This window comes from Rhinoraja longicauda, chromosome 10 (assembly GCF_053455715.1).
Source record: "Rhinoraja longicauda isolate Sanriku21f chromosome 10, sRhiLon1.1, whole genome shotgun sequence".
Classification (NCBI taxonomy): Eukaryota; Metazoa; Chordata; class Chondrichthyes; order Rajiformes; family Arhynchobatidae; genus Rhinoraja; species Rhinoraja longicauda.
Window position 1 is genome coordinate 20,231,437 of NC_135962.1, and position 19,177 is coordinate 20,250,613.

Genomic DNA, 19,177 nt, shown 5'->3' on the forward strand with positions numbered 1-19,177 from the left:
GTCCATTTCTTTCTCCACAGGTGCTGCCTGATCTTCTGAGTATCTGCAGTTTCTGTTTTTATTTCAGGTTTCCAACATGTGCACCTTTCAGTTTTCAAAGCATGGTTTACAACCTTGGTGTTGCATTGTGCACTTAGCTTATTTTTGAACCATGTATTTTTGCTGTCACTAAGACTTGTGTGACATTGTTCAAACACATTTGGCTCAGTTCATCAACTGCTAAAACATCCATCCAATCTTTTGTTATTTCCTGACCGTTAAATAGGAATGGCTGGCTTCCCTTATTCTATGTTCTGTAAATTTGAGGTCATCCCAAAAATCATATTGTAACTCATATTGGTTCTGTGTCATTGTGCTTGGCTCCCAATTAGATGACACATTGATTTTAAAATATTCACACTTGTTTTTAAATCCCTCCGCGGCTTTGATGTTCCTTAAATTCTGTTATAGCTCCATCTTCATAACGGTTTCTGATTTCTCATTACTGATCATCGCTTAATAAATCACAACTTGAATGTCAGCCATGTATTCAGCTGTGTGGATCTTGTCTGAAATTCCCTATCCAGACATTAACCACTCTCTTTGCCTCTCTTTCTTCCTTTAAGGTATTTAAATCTTCTTCTTTGACCTAACATTTGGATATCTGCCCTAACGTGTGTGGCACAATTTTTTGATGATGTTCTTTAAAGCATCGTTTAAGATATCATTTAAGACATTTTTCTACATTAAAGTTGGTGTATAAACACATGTTGTTGTGGCATGGGCTAGTGTTTTCAGAAACAAAATGATAACTAAAAAAACAATACAGATGTTTCTTAAATACTAAGTAGTACTAGAATTAATTTTCCTTCCTGTCCAAATTTAAATTTTGACAGCTGTCAGCAGACAGGAAGCTACTCAAGGAGGATGCATATTTTTAACCTTGGAGAGAGTTGAGAACTGGTTGACTATTTAAAAATAAAATCTAAATAAATGGTGCAAAGAGAAGAAATATATTAAAAATCTGAAATATAATTAGAAAATTCTGGAAATGTGGCAGTTCAGTTACCATTTATGAATAGAATAGATGTATTTATGTTTCACGTTTACGCCTTGCAACAGAATCCAAAATAAAACAGAAAACGCTAGAAATACGCAGCCTTTTTCTCACAATCAAAAATATGTATCTTTTTTTAAACAAGAATATGAGGAATATAAAGTGAGAACTCAAGTGGGTGATTAGAAGGATCAAAAGGGGCCATGAAATGTCATTGGCGAGTCAGATTTAGGAAAATCCCGAGGCTTTTCATATGTACATTCAAAATAAGAGGGTGACTAGGAAGAAGGTAGGACCTCTCAAGGATAAAGGAGGGAATCTATGCTTGGAGTCAGAGGTGAGGTACTAAATGAGTGCTTTGCATCTGTATTCACCAAGTAGAAGGGCTTGGAGGACAGCAAGATCAGTGTGGAGAATACAAATATGCTCGGGCAGTTTGAGATTACGAAGGAGGAGGTGCTGAGGCTTGAAGAGCATTAAGGTGGATGTCCCCTAGGCCTGATGGGATTTATCCCAGGTTATTGAGGAAGACAAGAGAGAAAATTGTGGGGGTAGTGAAGAGGATCTGTGTTTCTGCTCCAGCCACAGGCGAGGTCTCACAGGACTGGAGAATGGCCAATGTTGTTCCTATGTTTAAGAAGGCCAGTAGAGAGAAGCCAGGGAACAATAGGCCAGAAAGCTTCACGCCAGTGGCAGGGAACTACTGGAGAGAATTCATCGAGATATGATTTACTTCCATTTGGAAGAGAATGGGCTAATTAGGGATAGTCAGCATGTCTCACTAATTTGATTGAGTTTTTTGAGGAGGTGACGAAGGAGATTGATAAAGGTAGGCTAGTGAATGTTGTATAAATGGATTTTAGTAGGGCTCTTGATAAGATCCCTCGTGGTAGGCTGATCCAGAAGATTAAGATGTACGGGATTCACGATGACTTGGTCATATGGATTCAAAACTAGTTCATTCATAAAAGAACGGGGATTTGGTGGAAGGTAGAAGGGTGAGTGGTGGAAGGTAGATATTCTGGCTGGAGATATGTGACCAGTGGAGTACTGCAGGTATCTGTGCTGGGACCTCTGTTGTTTGTGATATATATAAATGACCTGGACTTAAATATAGATGGATTGGTGAGTAAGTTTGCTGACAACACCAAAATTGGAAGCGTTGCGGACAGTGAGGCATGCGGTCAGAAGATACAGCGGGAGGCAGATCAGCTGCAGAAATGGGTGGAGAAATGGCAGATGGAGTTTAACCTGAGTAAGTGTGAGGTGTTGTTCTTGGGAGGTTGAATGTAAAGGGAGAGTATACAGTTATTGGCAAGACCCTTAACACCGTTGATGTGCAGAGGGATCTTGGAGTCTGTTCATGCATCACTGAAGGTGGTAGCCGTTGGATAGGGTGGCAAAGAAGGCATGCTTGCCTTCATTGCTGGGGCATTGAATATAAGAGTGAAGAAGTCACGATGTAGTTCTATAGGACTTTGGTTAGGCCGCATTTAGAGAATTGCATGGAGTTCTGTTTGCCCCATTGTAGGAAAGATGTGGAGGCTTTGGAGAGAGTGCAGAGGAGGTTTCCCCAGAATGCTGCCTGGATTAGAGGGTTTCAGCTATAGGGAGATGTTGGATAAAATTGGATTGTATTCTCTGGAACGTCAGAGGTTGAGGGGAGACTTGATAGAACAATATTAAATTATGAGAAGCATAGATTGGGTGGACAGTCAGAACCTTTTTCCAAGGATGGAAATGTCCAACAATAGACGGTATAGCTTTAAGGTGAGAGGGGGGAAGTTTAATGGAAAGCACTGGGTTCCTAGAATGCATTGCCAGGGATGGTGGCAGAGGCAGATACAATAGTGGCATTTAAGAGGTTTTCAGATGGGCATACAAAAGTGCAGGGAATAGAGAGATATGGATCATGCACAGGCAGATGAGATCAGTTTAACTTCGCATCATGTTTGGTACAAACACTGTGACCAGAAAAGCCTGTTCCTGTGCTGTACTGTTCCATGTTAAGAATACTTATTTTTACAATGTTAGAGCTACGTCAGGACATGTTGACACAAGATTAATCAGGAATTTATTTGCCACCAATTTTTTGACAAAGGAAAAGCTATAAGGGAGTCCAAAAGAGGGTACTTTTCTTTGTATCGTACATAATCTGATTCATTCATTTGTGCCAAAGCAGTATAGATGAGAATTGATCCTCTCAGTAGATGCTAGAAGTAAGAAGGTACAAAGTATGGTATAATTTGCTGTCTCAACTTCCTGAGATATTTTCATGGGCACTAGTCCAAATGTTGATAAGAGTACAATGTTGTTAGTCACAATTATTTATTTTCAGTTAAATGCAGAAACACCAAAAACAAATGTTGTTCTCATGCTGTTTTGCAGGAGGAAATATTTCTGGTCTAAAAATGCTGCTTTTAAAAATATTTACTTCCAATTATAGTAATGCTAAATGTTTCCATTCTTTTTGGCAAGATATCAAGTGTGTTTGGCCAAAAAGAAACTTCATAACTAAAAATAATTATTAAATGCTCCCACTGTGGCCTTTCCCAAAACATTTGACATGACTGACAGGATTACATGTTTCACCACTACTCAGTTTAAACAGGTACTACTTTCATCTTAGGCAATATAACATTTTTTCATTGGCGTCTGTGTGAAGTATTGAAATGATTTTCAGACAACAGTTACCTATTGATACATTGATTATTTGAGATTTAGTTTTCCAATATATGGTTAACCTTGCCTCATTATCCATCATGTTTCCCAAGAGGAGATTTTGATTGATGAGCTAAGACCAAGATTGCTGTTATGCTATTTGGCTTTTGGAAAACATGTTAGTCATAGACAATCCAGTATCCATATAAGCCTGCCATGATCTAGAGCTCTGCTTCCAATGCCTTTGCTTCAAGGGCTTTTTATGTGGGAAGGAGTCCTCATCTACCAGTGATGATCTCAATAATCTCCAACATTTCCCCCCCTCATGGACCCCTGGTGCCAGACGTCTGCCCTGTCTGGACCTTTTGATTTCCAACTACCAGTGCGACATCAACTGTCTTGACTTCTCTATTCCCCTCAGACACTCCAACTTCATCCTCTCTGAATGCCCAGCCCTTCGCTCACTCAGCAACCATCCTAACATTGTTATTAAACCCGTGACAAAGGAGGTGCCGTGATAGTCTGACCTCTGGGAATGGGAAGGTAGTTAAAATAGTTATTTTAAGATCTGTGGAAAATTGAGATAGCATGTATATCACGTCAGAGTTGGGGGGCGAGTATGAATGGTAGAGGGATGATGAATGTTATGGGAAGTCAGCAATCCTTTCTGTAGTTTATGTCAATAGTGCTTTATTTGTCACATATGCAACAACACAGTGAATATCTTTTTGCATATATTACACATGCGGGTGCCGTCAATTTTGACGCCATTATTCAAAGTCCAAAGTCCGATCGGCCCGCGCGCTTGATGTACTGGAGCAGTTAGCGCGAACCAATGTCCCTCTCCTCTTCTCATCATCTTTGTGCCCCGGGAGCACCTCCTGCACCTTACCTTTAAGGCGCTGGAGGCATAACCCTGGTTCACCCTCCTACCTGCTCATACGCCTCACATCCGGCATCTCCAGCTCCCTCCTGGTTAAATCGATGAGGCTTTGAGCAGATTACTAGACCTGCCGACCGACAAGACTTTGGGTGGCTTCCTGGACCCGGACCAGATGAAATTTTCAAGGACTGTGTCTTCTTGTTTATTCACCAGCAACTGCAATTCCTAGAGTCCTATGGTACAGGCTCCCCTGGGAGAAAAGCATAGGGAAGTAGCTGGTAGTGCTGCTGGACAAGACAAAAATTTTGAGCTGCAGCCTTCCACGGTCCGTTGACCCCCTGAACAGAGGTTGTGGATTTCTAATCAATGACCAATGTTAAAGGGGCACCAACATTTTAACAGCAAAATAAAACATTGCTTTTTCAAAAAAATACAACTAAAATAAAAAACATAAATTAAATAAACTACTAAGTGGTATAAAGAGTAACACTGAAATATACAGAAACAGTGCAATCAATACAATTTTTTTTTTTGCAAAAGCACAACTCACTGAAACAAAATATCAAATTATAATTGTAATTTAGGCTGCCCTCAAAAGAATGAATCATCTTCAATGATTCAGATTAATATTCCTAAGATATAGAAAGATGTAGTGTGAGTCTGTTTGATTTGGGTAATGTTGAAATATTAACTGCTTAATCTTAAACCTATCAGGTCTTGCACCAACTTGCACAACCCTAAGATAGGCACAAAATACTAGGCCAGGAGGCATTTCTGGAGAAAATGCACGTGATGTTTTGGGTCAAACCCTTCTTCAGACATACCTAATTCTGCCTCGACAAGAGAACACTATGGACCACCTCTTGCACTACCATGGACCTGCATTTTTTTCCTAAATTTTATTTTGCAATAATGTCTTATTTTATTGCACGCAATTTTTTTTAATTTTTACTGTCTTGCAGATAGACCTTTATGTGTAATTAATGTATAATTTGTTTTTTTTGTAAATCTATGTGTCTGTGATTCTGCTGTAAGGTTTTCATTGTATCGATACTTCACTACACTTGTCCATATGACATAAACTTGTCTTATCAAGGAAAAGTACAGCAAATAAACAGTTGTCTTAGGAAGCTTATGTAGTTATAATTAGAATCAAATGATTCTGCCAGGTTGTTGAGATAGGATTGTCTTCGAGAAGACTGAATACACAGAATGCAATTCCAACACACAGGAACACAAAAAGCTGCAGAGATGTGGACTCAGCCAGATCCATCATGGACATAGCACCCCCCACCATCAAAAGCAACTACTTGAGGTGCTGCCTCAAGAAGGTAGCATCTATCATCAAGGCACCCCGCCATCTGGGCGATGCCCCCTTCTTGATACTTTTTAGTTTTATATGTATGCCCATTTTTTAGTTTAGTTTAAAGATACAGCGCAGAAACAGGTCCTTCGGCCCACCGGGTCCGCGATATAATATCTATATACTAAAACTCTCGTTTGTTTGTTTGTTTGTTCCTGAACTACAGCCAAAATGGTACATGATAACACGACAATTTTAGGCCCACCTTACTCACCGTCGTCCCTTTGGTGCTAATGGAAAAAGTTTCATTGAAATCGGTGTTATATTTTTTAAGTTATTCGCATTTTAAAGTTTAAATCTATCTCCTAGGTAAGGGGGGGAGGAGGGAGGTAGGGAGGGGGGAGGGTGGGGGAGGAGGGAGGACAAGGGGGGTTGAGAGGGATGGAGTGGGGGGGAGGGGAAGAGGAGATGTGGGAGGGGGAGGGGGGAGGGGAGAGGGGAGAGGGGGAGGGAGGTGGGGACGGAGGGGGGGAGGGGGAGAGGGTGCTGCACCAATGCAGGAGTGGTTTGGGCCCAATGCAGAAGTGGTTTGGGCCCCACGGGTCCACTTGGTCTAGTTAAGTACAAAATTTGAGACATTATTCCCAACCTTTTACCTCCTGCTTGATCACTTGTGCTTTCTTCAGTCTGCTTTATGATCACTTACCTACTGCCTGTCAATTGAATCTTTTACTGCAATTTAGAAAGATGGTAAAGCTTTCTGTGGAGCTTTTTTCAAGGTCAATATCAGTAGTTGATTCAATGGGCAATAAAATAAAATACCTAAAAATATTTCAACAATTGTTCAATGTTTTGGATTTGCTGAATACATGGAAAAGGCACTGTATAAATGTGCATGTTTTAAGATGTATTTTCTGGTATCAGTCCTTTCACAATTTACAGCTTAATTCACACTTTTCTGCTGGACATTCCAAGTCAAGAACTCAAGATACTTAAAAGATTTCTGCTGGATATTCCATACTCTGTTGCCTGACAACACAAGAGACGCATTACAAATGTGCCGACTTTTAAACGTGATTGCTGTCAAATGGATGTGAAAGATTCTATGATATAATTTTTTAGATGTATTATCATTGAGTCCTGGCCATTTATTAAAAGGTACACAGATACATAGAAAATAGGTGCATGAGTGGGCCTTTCGGCCCTTCGAGCCAGCATCACCATTCAATGTGATCATGGCTGATCATCCACAATCAGTACCTTGTTCCTGCCTTCTCCCCATATCCCTTGATTCCGCTAGCCCTAAGAGCTCTAACTCTCTTTTGAATGCATCCAGTGAATCGGCCTCCACTGCCTTCTGAGGCAGAAAATTCCACAAATTCACAACTCTTTGGGTGAAAAAGTTTTTCCTCATCTCAGTTCTAAATGGCCTACCCCTTATTAGAAACATAGAAAATAGGTGCAGGAGTAGGCCATTCGGCCCTTCGAGCCTGCACCGCCATTCAATATGATCATGGCTGATCATCCAGCTCAGTAACCTGTACCTGCCTTCTCTCCATACCCCCTGATCCCTTTAGCAAAAAGGGCCACATCTAACTCCCTCTTAAATATAGCCAATGAACTGGCCTCAACTACCTTCTGTGGCAGAGAATTCCACAGATTCACCACTCTCTGTGTGAAGAAATGTTTTCTCATCTCGGTCCTAAAAGACTTCCCCCTTATCCTCAAGCTGTGACCCCTGGTTCTGGACTCCCCCAACATCGGGAACAATCTTCCCGCATCTAGCCTCTCCAACCCCTTAAGAATTTTATATGTTTCTATAAGATCCCCCCTCAGTCTTCTAAATTCCAGCGAGTACAAGCCTAGTCTATCCAGTCTTTCTTCTTATGAAAGTCCCGCCATCCCAGGAATCAATCTAGTGAATCTTCTCTGTACTCCCTCTAAGGCAAGAACATCTTTCCTTTCCTTTCTTACCCAGTCTTAAACTGTGGCCCCTGGTTATGGACTCCCCTAACATCAGGAACATGTTTCCTGCATCTTGCAAGTCCAACCCCTTAATAATTTTGTATGTTTCTATAAGATCCCCTCTCATCCTTCTAAATTCCAGTGAATCTAGATAATTAACCTCGTGAACCTATGCTGCACTCCCTCAATAGCAAGAATGTCCTTCCTCAAATTCAGAGACCAAACCTTGCGGCACCCCACTATTCACAATATTCCAGGTGTGGTCTCACCAGGGCCCTGTACAACTACAGGACCTCTTTGCTCCTATACTCAAATCCTCTCGTTATGAAGGCCAACATGCCATTAGCTTTCTTCACTGCCTGCTATACCTGTGTGCTTACTTTCAATGACTGATGTACAAGGACACCAGGTCTCATTGTACTTCCCCTTTTCCTAATCTGACACCATTAAGATATCATCTGACACCATCTGCCTTTTTGTTCTTGCCACCAATGTGGATAAGCTCACATTTATCCACATTATACTGCATCTGCCATGCATCTACCCACTCACCCAACCCATCCACGTCACCCTGCATCCTCATAGCATCCTCTTCATAGTTCACACTGCCACCCAGCTTTGTGTCATCTGCAAATTTGCTAATGTTACTTTTAATTCCTTCATCTAAATAATTTATATTGTAAATAGTTGCAGTCCCAGCACCGAGCCTTGCGGCACCCCACTAGTCACTACCTGCCATTCTGAAAGGGACCCGTTAATCCCTACTCTTTGTTTCCTGTCGCCCAACCAATTTTCTATCCATGTCAATACCCTATCCCCAATACCATGTGCTCTAATTTTGCCCACTAATCTCCTGTGTGGGACCTTATCAAAGACTTTCTGAAAGTCCAGATACACTACATCCACTGACCCTCCCTTATCCATATTACTTGTTACATCCTCAATAAATTCCAAAAGATTAGTCAAGCAAGATTTTCCCTTCGTAAATCCATGCTGACTTGGACCGATCCTGTTACTGCTATCCAAATGTGCTGCTATTACAAGTTTAAAAATTGACTCCACCATCTTCCCCACCACCGATGTCAGGCTAACTGGTCTATAATTCCCTGCTTTCTCCCTCTCTCCTTTCTTGAAAAGTGGGATAACATTAGTTACCCTCCAATCCACAGGAACTGATCGAGTATCTATAGAACATTGGAAAATGATTACCAATGCGTTCACGATTTCTAGAGCCACCTCCTTGTACCCTGGGATGCAGACCATCAGGCCCTGGGGATTTATCAGCCTTCAATCCCATCAGTCTCCCAACACCATTTCCTGACTAATGTGGATTTCCTTCAGTTCCTCCGTCACCCTAGATCCTCTGTCCCATAGTACATCTGGGAGATTGTTTGTGTCTTCCTTAGTGGAGACAGAACCAGTGATCAGGATAGGGAGAACCATGTGCTTAGAAGTGTGCATGACTGATTATATATATATATATATGCATATATATATATATATATATATATATAGTTTCTTTCCCAGATATTCCTGCCATTGCTGTTCCACTGTTATCCCTGCTGGGGACCCTTTCCAGTCAACTTTGGCCAGCTCCTCCCTCATGCCTCCCCTTTGTTCAACTGCAATACTGACACTTCTGATTTTACCTCCTCACTCTCAAATTGCAGATTACAATTTATCATATTATGGTCACTACCTCCTAATGGTTCCTTTATCTTGAGTTCCCTTTTAAAATCCGGTTCATTACACACTAAATCCAGAATTACCTTCTCCCTGGTAGGCTCCAGTACAGGTCTCTCAAATCCTCGTAGATTATCTGGATATTATCACATTGTTGTTTGCAGGACATTGTTGCACACAAATTTGCCTGTCAGTTTCCCATAAAAATACCGACAGCACAAGGGCAAATACTTTGAAATACACTGAAAGGCTTTGGGATCATCAGAGGCAGAGAGAACAGAGAACAAAAGTACAGTGTGTAGACAGGAACTGCAGATGCTGGTTTATACCGAAGATGGGACAATGCAGAAGGGTCCCGACCCAAAATGTCACCCATCCTTTTTCGCCAGAGATGCTGCCTGACCCGGTGAGTTACTCCAGCCTTTGTGTTTATCTTCCATAGAAAAGTACAGCACGGGAACAGGACCTTCGGCCCACAATGTTTGCTCCGAAAACGATGCCGTTGAACTGGTGTCATCTGCCTGTACATGTTTAATATATCCCTCTATTCCTTGCACGTCCTTGCAATCTTAAAGAGATTTAATGCCTATTTAAATCTCTTAAACGCCACTATCGCATCTGCCCCCCACAGGGCATGTTCATTCATTCCCTACCTTGCAGTTTATGGTTCTTTGAAGGTACAGATCTGTTTTTGATAATTGACTCCGCAGCCAATGAAACTCAATGGGACTCAAATGAAATAATTATTGTCAGCGAGTAAAGCCCCACGAAGGCCGGGATTGCGCTGCTCTGCCTCCAGTGACGCGAGTGCGCTCCCGCTTCCATGGGAACCGCGCGACCTGTGACCCGGCCCGGGAGCCGTCAGGTGACCGACGCCGCTTGCGTCACGTGACGCGCTTCGCTGCGTTGACGGCCATGGCTGGTGAGGATGTGGGCGAGTGACTGGTAGCCGCACTGGATGGCCCTTCAAACACGGGATCGGACCGGCGGAGGGAAGGAAGGAAGGCTGGAGGAGAGCCACTCTGCCTTACTGAGCCACGAAAGTAAGGCTTGTGGGAACTGGAACTGGCCCAGGCTGGCAGTTTCGCAGAGGAAAGGGCGGGGGGCGGGCAGATAGAGGGGGGGGCAGATAGAGGGGGGGGCAGATAGAGGGGTCGGTACAGATAGAGGGGTCGGTACAGACCAGGTTCCCACCTCTCTGCTGTTTAGGGACGATCTGAAGTCCCGAGCCTGTGGCTAGAAAACAAGAGAATTAACAATGAGCTCAATAAAGTCATGCACTCTGGCTCAGTGATTAAAACTACTCGGTTATCCCTATAAATTCTGACAACATAAACTCACAAATTTAATTGTTTGCAAATCTACTTTTCCAATTATGCATCTCCCTTTTTCTCCTAACCAGTTTCAAACTTTGACGATGAGGCTTTAATTAGTGCAGCAAATATTGACACTACTGCGACGTTGAGATGTTAAATTCAAAACTAAACTATGGTAGTAATGTACATTATTCATGTCTAAAGCTAGCACTTCTGTATCTGTAGGTATGTATGCATTACATTTGATTACACTAATATAGAATGAAAAGAATGAAAAAATATCTTGACATGTGTTCATAGTTATTTTATTCACAATATTAGGATTTCTGGAAATAAGTTTGATGTCACTGATTGCAAATGTGTATGGGTAGGCCCTAATGAAATGTATGTGAGAGAACAGTGATCAGGATAGGGAAAACCATGTGCTTAGAAGTGTGCATGACTGATTTCACTACTGATTATATATATATATGCATATATATATAATATATATAGTTTCTTGTGATTTCCTCTAATTATTTGTTTTGCAACCTTTTTCTTTCCATCTCTTTCACTCTCTTTATATATACATATATGCATGTGTGCGTGTGTATATATATATATATAGAGAGAGTGAAAGAGATTGAAAGAAAAAGGTTGCAAAACAAATAATTATATAAAGGTCGAAGGCCTTTTTGGTTCATGTACATCATGTGAGAATGTAAGATGAAGTGAGAAATAGAGCGTTGCTTTAAATCAAAGTTGCTTCTGAGCCATGAGAAGGAACTTTGAGATCTATTTACCTCTATCTTGCCTCTCACACACAAATATACACACATAAAAACACATTAATATATATAATAATAAGTTAAATTTGTGCAGAGTGTGTGTTTGAGCAATACAAGGGAAACTGTGCAAAAGATGGGGCTGGGGAGGAAGGATGGGAAGGAAATGGGCAAAACCAGTAAGAAATAATAAAATCAGAGAAATTAAGCAGGGGGAAAACATTAAAAAATAAAAAATAACAAAAAAATGTTAGTTGGTAGATGAGATATTTTCTGCATTTTAATGGCATCATCACACATAGTTCCCCCACAACACTGATTACACTGCGAGAGGCATAGTGAACGACGGGTTTTGCCTACTAAAATGGTGGAAGTTCTGCTCCTTTGCCTACTACACTGCAGTATACGCGATTTCAACGGAGTGGTTCATCTTGCTCCTCTAGTATCTTTGGTCAAGACCTTGCTAGAATGAATGGCCAGGCAGTGAATGATGGCCAGCACTTCAAGTGCAGCTCCAAAAAATGGCAATCAAGCCCTGTGCATTTATTGGCAGAATGGAGGCTGCATTGTTTTATTAAGACACTGACCAGGACTGAGAACTCTGCTTTCCCACATTCTCCCAAATAATTAACAATATATGGCGATGGAGGCAGGGATGTATAAGGCAGAATGATTGTATACAAACAAGCTGGTATAATCACAAATTTGCAGTTTATAATGATGGTAGAGTCAAGCAGGACATTCAAAAATAAATTGGAAAGATGCTAATGGAAAATAATTTGCAGGGCTAATTAAAGAATAAAGGAATTTGGACTGATGGACTTGCCGTATGGACTTGGGCCAAATGGCAGCAAACACAAAATCAAGTATTTCAATGATTCTATGTACTAGTGTCTGACTAAATCATTATTATTGAGAAAAAACAAAAACATCTCATTCACCTGATTTCATTGTACACTAAAGTTGAAAGCTAACAAGTAACCTGATAAGGATTTGTATTCTTAACAGTGCAAATAGGGTAAAATAATTTGTGATTGTTGAAATTACTTCATCTGGAGGGTATGGTAAATTTATGAATTAGCTGTTGGTCAATCAGTAATTCTCCTTGGGTTGCCCAGTAGGCCGAGAAACAATTTCAATGATTGATCTGAGCAAAATCCAATTTGGCACACTTGAAGGAATTTAGTTCTGAGTTGCACAGTGAGTTTCTGATGGGACTGAATGGTAAACTATAACGTGTAATACGATAAATGCCAGATTTTTAGTTCCATTGAATTTGGTTTGTAGTCCCTGGTTTTTCATTTGATTTTAACATTTCAATGTTGTGGGTAGAAAATGGGGAACTGATTTTATTTAAAAATAATATGAAGGAGCATGAAATTGAGAGAACTGAAAGTTTGGTGTGGGTAATGGTTACGGGACACTTGCAACCAGCTCAAAGTATGTTGAGTCGACATTCTTAAATTTTGAAATGTTGTTGTTCCATAGTTTATTTTATATTATGGTATTATTCACCAGATTATTTATTAATATAAGGTAGTTTTGAATATGTTTTGGCAAAAGCAAAATGAGTGCCCCTCTAGAGTCCATTTAGTGTGAGATCAAGATGATTTTTGAATTGTAGCCGCTGGCCAAGTGACGCCATGTTAGAAATCATGCAAAATTATAATTATTTTGGAATCGTATCATAGGAGAAAACCCCAACTGTCATTGTCTTAAAATTTCAAAGAATACAAATGAGCTCTTCCTTAATATTATCAGTGTTAAATCTGTCCGTGCTTTTATTATTTAAAATAAAATTACGTTAATTTCTCAGTTTCAATTCGATACACATGATACAGAGTTCAATATGAAAATTTAAATCACTAAATCCTCAATTTCTGTAAATTGGCACTTTGTGAGGGGCACTTTTGCATGGCATAGTGGAAGGCATGGAGAAGAAATAGCTATAACAGCTTTCAAATGAATGAAACAGGCACTGAAATAATGGGTGCCATTGGTAGAGTAATTAAAATCAACAATGCAAAATTTAGGTGGCTGAATCTTTTGTGCTTAGCATTGTGCATAACAACAACAGTTATAGCTATCATCCTAGTAGACTGATTTTGATGAACATTTCTTATTTACAGATGGTGCATCTTAAGTGCTGTATAAGTCTCCAGTACAGAGTACTTCTATGATGGAGAGATCTTCATCAAACTTACCCACCAGGATGAGGATTATGGAAATGCATCCATTTGGAAGAGAGGAAGAGGATTCATTGGAGAGGCTGTTTGTGTTCTTCAGGGAGCATTTGCGGCAGGGACACTGGGCCCTCGCGCAAGCTTGTATGCCCCAGTTAAAGCAGTGGAAAGGAGGTGGTGCTGAACAAGTGAAAGAAATCCTCCAGGCAATTGTTGCCTGTCCACACAAATTGTTGTGAGTACTTTGAGGGAATTTGTTGGAACCATATAAATTTACAGCATAGGGATGTAATGGAACAAACTAAAAATGACCATCTTGTTTAATTTTTAAAAAAAACATTGTCCCATGTCTTTTTTTGCTTTAAATGCATATCAAGTTTCTCCAAAAACTAAGAAGAAATTTATACCATAGAAGCTGTCTATATTGCCCAATAGGTCTATAGTTTTTTTAATTCTCCACACAATATTTCTCTCTCATTCTTGCCTCATTGCAATACATTAATGCGCATATTTGAGTTCACCATAAATCCACTTGTACCTTTCTATATGGGGCAATGTAACTTTTTAAATACTCAGGCAAAAGAAGAAAAGAAGTGGAAGAAATTGCAGATGGTGGGATCTTGAGCAAAACACAGTGACAGAGAAACCCAGCTGGGCAGGCAACAACAATGGAGGAAATGGGCAGGCGACATTCCTGGTTCAGACAGTGATGAAGAATTGGCTTTGCCTCAATTAACCCCTGTGGCAAAACATGGAACTCAAAATCTATTCTTTATGAGGAGATTTCTCCTTGCATTTCTTCCTACTTTTGCTGATGATCTTAAATTTCTAACTCCCATCATTGACTCCTCAAGCAAAACATATTTAAACACAGTAAACCCTCATTATTGCTGATCGATTTATAATGGATTTCAGGACTGTTTTTATGAACACAGGCCTCTAGTTTATGAACACAGGCTGCGAAGGCTTTTGAAATTGACAAGGCATTGAAATTGTCATGCAATTGCTTGATGGGCACTTAACTATTAAACAACGTAACAAACAGCCTTTAGTATTTTTAGCTTGCACAATTTTTAGCTGTTAAAAGTAACTTTATTTGAAAACAGCTCGTTGTTTCACAGAGTGATGGTTGGAGCGGATCCCTTACTCGGTTGTAGTGGGCAATTGGCAATAACTGATATTATTCCCCACCCGTGGTCCATTTTAACAAGGGTTTTCTCTGATCCATTTTTCCTTAGAATGCACTACTTAATTATTATTTTTAAATCACATAAGGGAAAGTTTTTCCTCGGTCTTCCATCTTTAGTTTCATTTTAGGAAATGTTTCTTCAATTGGTTGTCCAAAGTACAAACTATTCAAACAATATCCCACACAAATTACTTCATCTTTACCGTTGTACTTTCAAGAACTTTATTATAGAATGCATTTTTAATTTACGTGGATTTCCCACCTATTCTCCCATGAGAATAGGAATAACAATTAGTCCCACAACTAATTGTAGACTTTTGAAGAGCTCCCCCTCCCCTCCCCCCACTCACCATTAACAACACCATAGTCACATCTGTGGAGTCATTTAAGTTCCTTGGAACCATCATCTCCAGGGACCTTAAATGGGGGGCCACCATCGACCCCATAGTTAAAAAAGCCCAACAGAGAATGTACTTCCTGCGGCAACTGAGGAAACACAATCTGCCGCAGACAATGATGGTCCAATTCTATACTGCTATCATTGAGTCCGTCCTCAGCTTTTCCATCATGGTCTGGTTTGGCTCAGCCACCAAGCACGACATCCGGAGGCTGCAACGGATCGTTCGCACAGCTGAGAAGGTTGTTGGCTGCATTCTTCCTCACTGACGAACTGTACACTGCAAGGGTCAGGAAGCGAGCGGGCAAGATCATCTCTGACCCCTCTCACCCTGGCCACAAACCCTTTGAAGCATTTCCCTCTGGAAGACGACTCCGGACTGTCAAAGCAGCCACAGCCAGACATAAAAATAGCTTTTTTCCCCCACAATTGGTAGTTCTGCTCAATAACCAAAGTCTGTAGTTTCTTTTTTGCTCTGGTTTATTTTCACCCACATGTTTAGATCGTAATGTTGTATCCTTATTGTTTTGATGTGTTTATGCATTATTCTTAATTGTTAACTATGGTTGTGTTGTCATTTGTGAGCGGAGCACCAAGGCACATTCCTTGTATCTGCTCATACTTGGCCAATAAACTTATTCATTCATTCATGAGGCCCATATCCCCTGAAGGTCAGCCCTCCTGTCTACCTCCAGATCTGCAGTTTTCTCAGCCTTTCAACTCATCACTGGCTCGCTAGTGATTATCACAGGGCCAGGGACCAATTTTTAGTGTATCGCTTCATTAGGTATCTCCATAGGCCTAGGTCTGTATCCACCACATTCCTTCCAATTTCTCCCTGTGGGCACCCACCTGCTCATTGTCCCCTTCCTTTGATTACTTTTGGGATGTGAAAAAAATGGTTGTCAACAGGCACAGTTGCAGATCATTATTACAATTCATCAAAACAAAAGGAACTGCAATTATAATTTTTTTTAAATATTGTTGGTTAAATTGATAATGCCCACGGAAATATTTAATCTGTAGGCTGGGATATTTGTGTGCTGCATCAAGGACAATAAAATATAATCTGTATTTTTTTTTCCTCCTTGCTCTTTCCTGAAATTATTGTTACTTGAGTTAGTAAGGGTGCTGCACTAATGCAGCAGATGTTAGTGGGCTGAGCATGGAGCAGTCAGCATGGAACATGTGTAAATTTGCCCTTGCTCAACATGAATTCATGCACATCTATTATGGAGTACTAAACAGGTACAGAGACTGTTTGAATTTTACTTTCTCGGAGCCATGGATTGAGTTATCAGACAGATTAGCAAATATAGCTCATCCAATGGTTGTTCCTGATCTATATAATTTAGTTCTTTGTGGCATAATATTACAGGAGACTAAAACACTTTATAAACTGTTTTGTATTTTTGCTTTATCCACCCCTCAGAAGACTAAATATTTTAGCCTGAAGCAGGGTCCCAACACAAAACATCACATATCCGCGTTTTCCAGGAATGCTGCAAGACTTGCTGAGTTACTGCAGCACTTTGTGTCTTATTTTTTTGTAAAGCAGCAACTGCAGTTCATTGTTCCTAAATATTTCAAAACTAGTTTGAACAAAACATTGTAACTGTCTTATAAATAATACATTTAATTTTTTGTTACGCTTGAAATTTATCTTGCTTGCTCTCTAAGAGGTCGTTTATTTGCAGATGGGAATCGGTTTCAAGTCCTCATTGCCTTGCCTGGCTGTGGCTGTTGGAGCTAGAATTGTGGTGGTCACGTGATCAGGTAAATAGGTACTTAGTGATTCTATAAATGTTGTAATATCAGTACTTTTGTGCATTCATTTCCAGATAACACCTTCTTTGCAATTAATTTAGTTATTTTTCCTTCTTACGGATTTCCCTAATACATCGACCATCGACCACCCGTTCACACTAGTTTTATGTTATCCCACTTTTGCACGCACTCCTTACACACTATTGGCTGATTACAGAAACCAATTAACCTACAAACCCGCCCGCCTTTGGGCTGTGGGGAGAACCTAGAGGATACCTACGCGATCACAGGGAGAACATGCAAACTCTGCCCAGACAGCACCCAAGGTTAGGATTGAACCCGGGTCTCTGACAGTGTGAGGCAGCAGCTTTACAAGCTGTGCCTCTGTGCTACCCAAAGATTGCCTTATTCTAAAATACTAATATTTGTTTTGCATCAGATATCGTTACCGCCATTTATAAAGAGAGAGATTGGATTTTTTTTGCTACTGGAACTTCTACAACCACAGGTCTCACAAGATGTAATACAGGTGATGTATCTAAATGATTTCAGTGATTCTTTTAAATGTTATAGTTTTCTGACTTGCCTGTCAACTGTTATTCAACTTTAATTTCTTTATGTAATATTGCTGTGTGGGTTGAGTACAGGTACGGGTAATGGAATTAAGTAGGTAAAATATTATTTGGCAACTTTAGTCTTATTGGCATGTTTGATTTTTGGTAATGTTCTTGAGATGATGTATGACTTAGTTATTGATGAAATTTTTTGTCTTGCTAATAATCTGTCATTTTTTTCTGTGCAGGAGCTCCATGATATTTTTTTAAACTGCCATAACCCTCATCTGGTGATTGAGAAAAAAGTGGACTACAGTCGGCACAAACTAAGTTCTGAAGCATTCTCCTCTTTATATAACCTTTTATCCAGGAACCCTCAACTGGTGCAGGCTGTGATTAGTTATCTTCTGGTGGAAGGCAGCACCAATTCTGCTGTGGAATACAACCATGCATTACAGAAACTATTTGTTGAGTTTCTCCATTCTGCTCTCTGTTCCTTGAAGGAAGCATGCCAGGGAGAAGTCGTGGATGGATCTGACGTGGACATGCATGAGTTGACCGCAGACCAAATTTATTCTGTAATTTCTGTGCTTTCTTTTGATGTGGAAAGGCAGGCTGTTGAAATTCGACAGTTGTGTGTGAAACTCTACAGTGCTTGTTGTGCAACAGAATATGGACTGAATGAGGATCACCTACTTGGCTATATGCTGGGAAAACATAACCAGACTCTGATCTGTTTATATAGTGCTGCAGCCATTGAGAAGAGTAAAGAGAAATTAGTTGCACAAATCTCACCTGACAGAGGTAACTTTTCATCATTCTTCAGGCGCTCACTAACAGAAATAACTGCATTTTGGTTTCCTTTTCTCCTATTTAAGCTAATGGTTTATAAGTAAAAGGTTTTCTTTCATGTTACCTCTCATTCCTACTTTTTCCTTTTTTGATGAATGTGAATGTTAGCAGCTTTATTTTGCTTTGCCCAGGTGGCATTTCTTTAAGTTATGAGGTTATAGAAATGAAGTAGGGTCCCGACATGAAACGTCACCCAGAGATGCTGCAAGACCCACTGAGTTGCCCCAGCACTTTGTGTTTATCTTAGGTTATAGAAATAACAAGCTTCCCTCAGAACACAATGATGTCCTTGTGTACACTTTTCTAGCAACAGGAATATAGTTAAGGCAAATGTAATATCCAATTAACCTTTTTTTAAACTAACAGGGCCAATTTAAACACATTTCTTAATTAATCTGATTAAAATAAACTAATTTATCATTGACCAAGGGTTCACCTTTGTACTTACTTGGCCTCTATTATATGTTATTACAACAGCATAATTTTAACATTTATAATGGGGGCTGCTCCATGCTTTACCCTGAACAGTGACCATCTTGTATTCTGCCATTACATTTTCATTAGCCAGTAGATATAATAAAGAATGAGGCCTGAAAAATACTCTTACTTTTTTCATCTTCTGTT

The 19,177-nt window shown here is 40.2% G+C and overlaps 3 protein-coding genes across 6 annotated transcripts in view; 2 read left to right on the plus strand and 1 right to left on the minus strand.

Moving 5' to 3' along the window:
- The window catches only part of plek2 (pleckstrin 2), a 59,772-nt gene extending 54,357 nt beyond the window's left edge, over positions 1-5,415 (plus strand). The window contains exon 10 of the mRNA XM_078406348.1: positions 5,295-5,415. The gene's annotated coding sequence lies outside the window, so the exon portion shown is untranslated. The remainder of the gene's footprint in view (positions 1-5,294) is intronic.
- The window catches only part of LOC144597258 (galectin-related protein A), a 32,944-nt gene extending 22,592 nt beyond the window's left edge, over positions 1-10,352 (minus strand). The window contains exon 1 of one of the 2 annotated variants that reach the window (XM_078406363.1): positions 10,185-10,352. The gene's annotated coding sequence lies outside the window, so the exon portion shown is untranslated. Of the gene's footprint in view, positions 1-9,617; positions 9,784-10,184 lie in introns of those variants that run through there. The other variant, XM_078406364.1, reaches the window with a different exon arrangement.
- Positions 10,353-10,441: 89 nt separating this feature from the next.
- zfyve26 (zinc finger, FYVE domain containing 26) overlaps positions 10,442-19,177 on the plus strand; it is an 80,338-nt gene continuing 71,602 nt past the window's right edge. For all 3 annotated transcript variants that reach the window (XM_078406341.1, XM_078406342.1, XM_078406343.1), the window contains exons 1-5: positions 10,442-10,574; positions 13,741-14,029; positions 17,078-17,156; positions 17,587-17,676; positions 17,950-18,505. In XM_078406341.1, the coding sequence (XP_078262467.1) occupies positions 13,788-14,029; positions 17,078-17,156; positions 17,587-17,676; positions 17,950-18,505 (967 nt within the window). In that variant the 5' untranslated portion in view covers positions 10,442-10,574; positions 13,741-13,787. The remainder of the gene's footprint in view (positions 10,575-13,740; positions 14,030-17,077; positions 17,157-17,586; positions 17,677-17,949; positions 18,506-19,177) is intronic.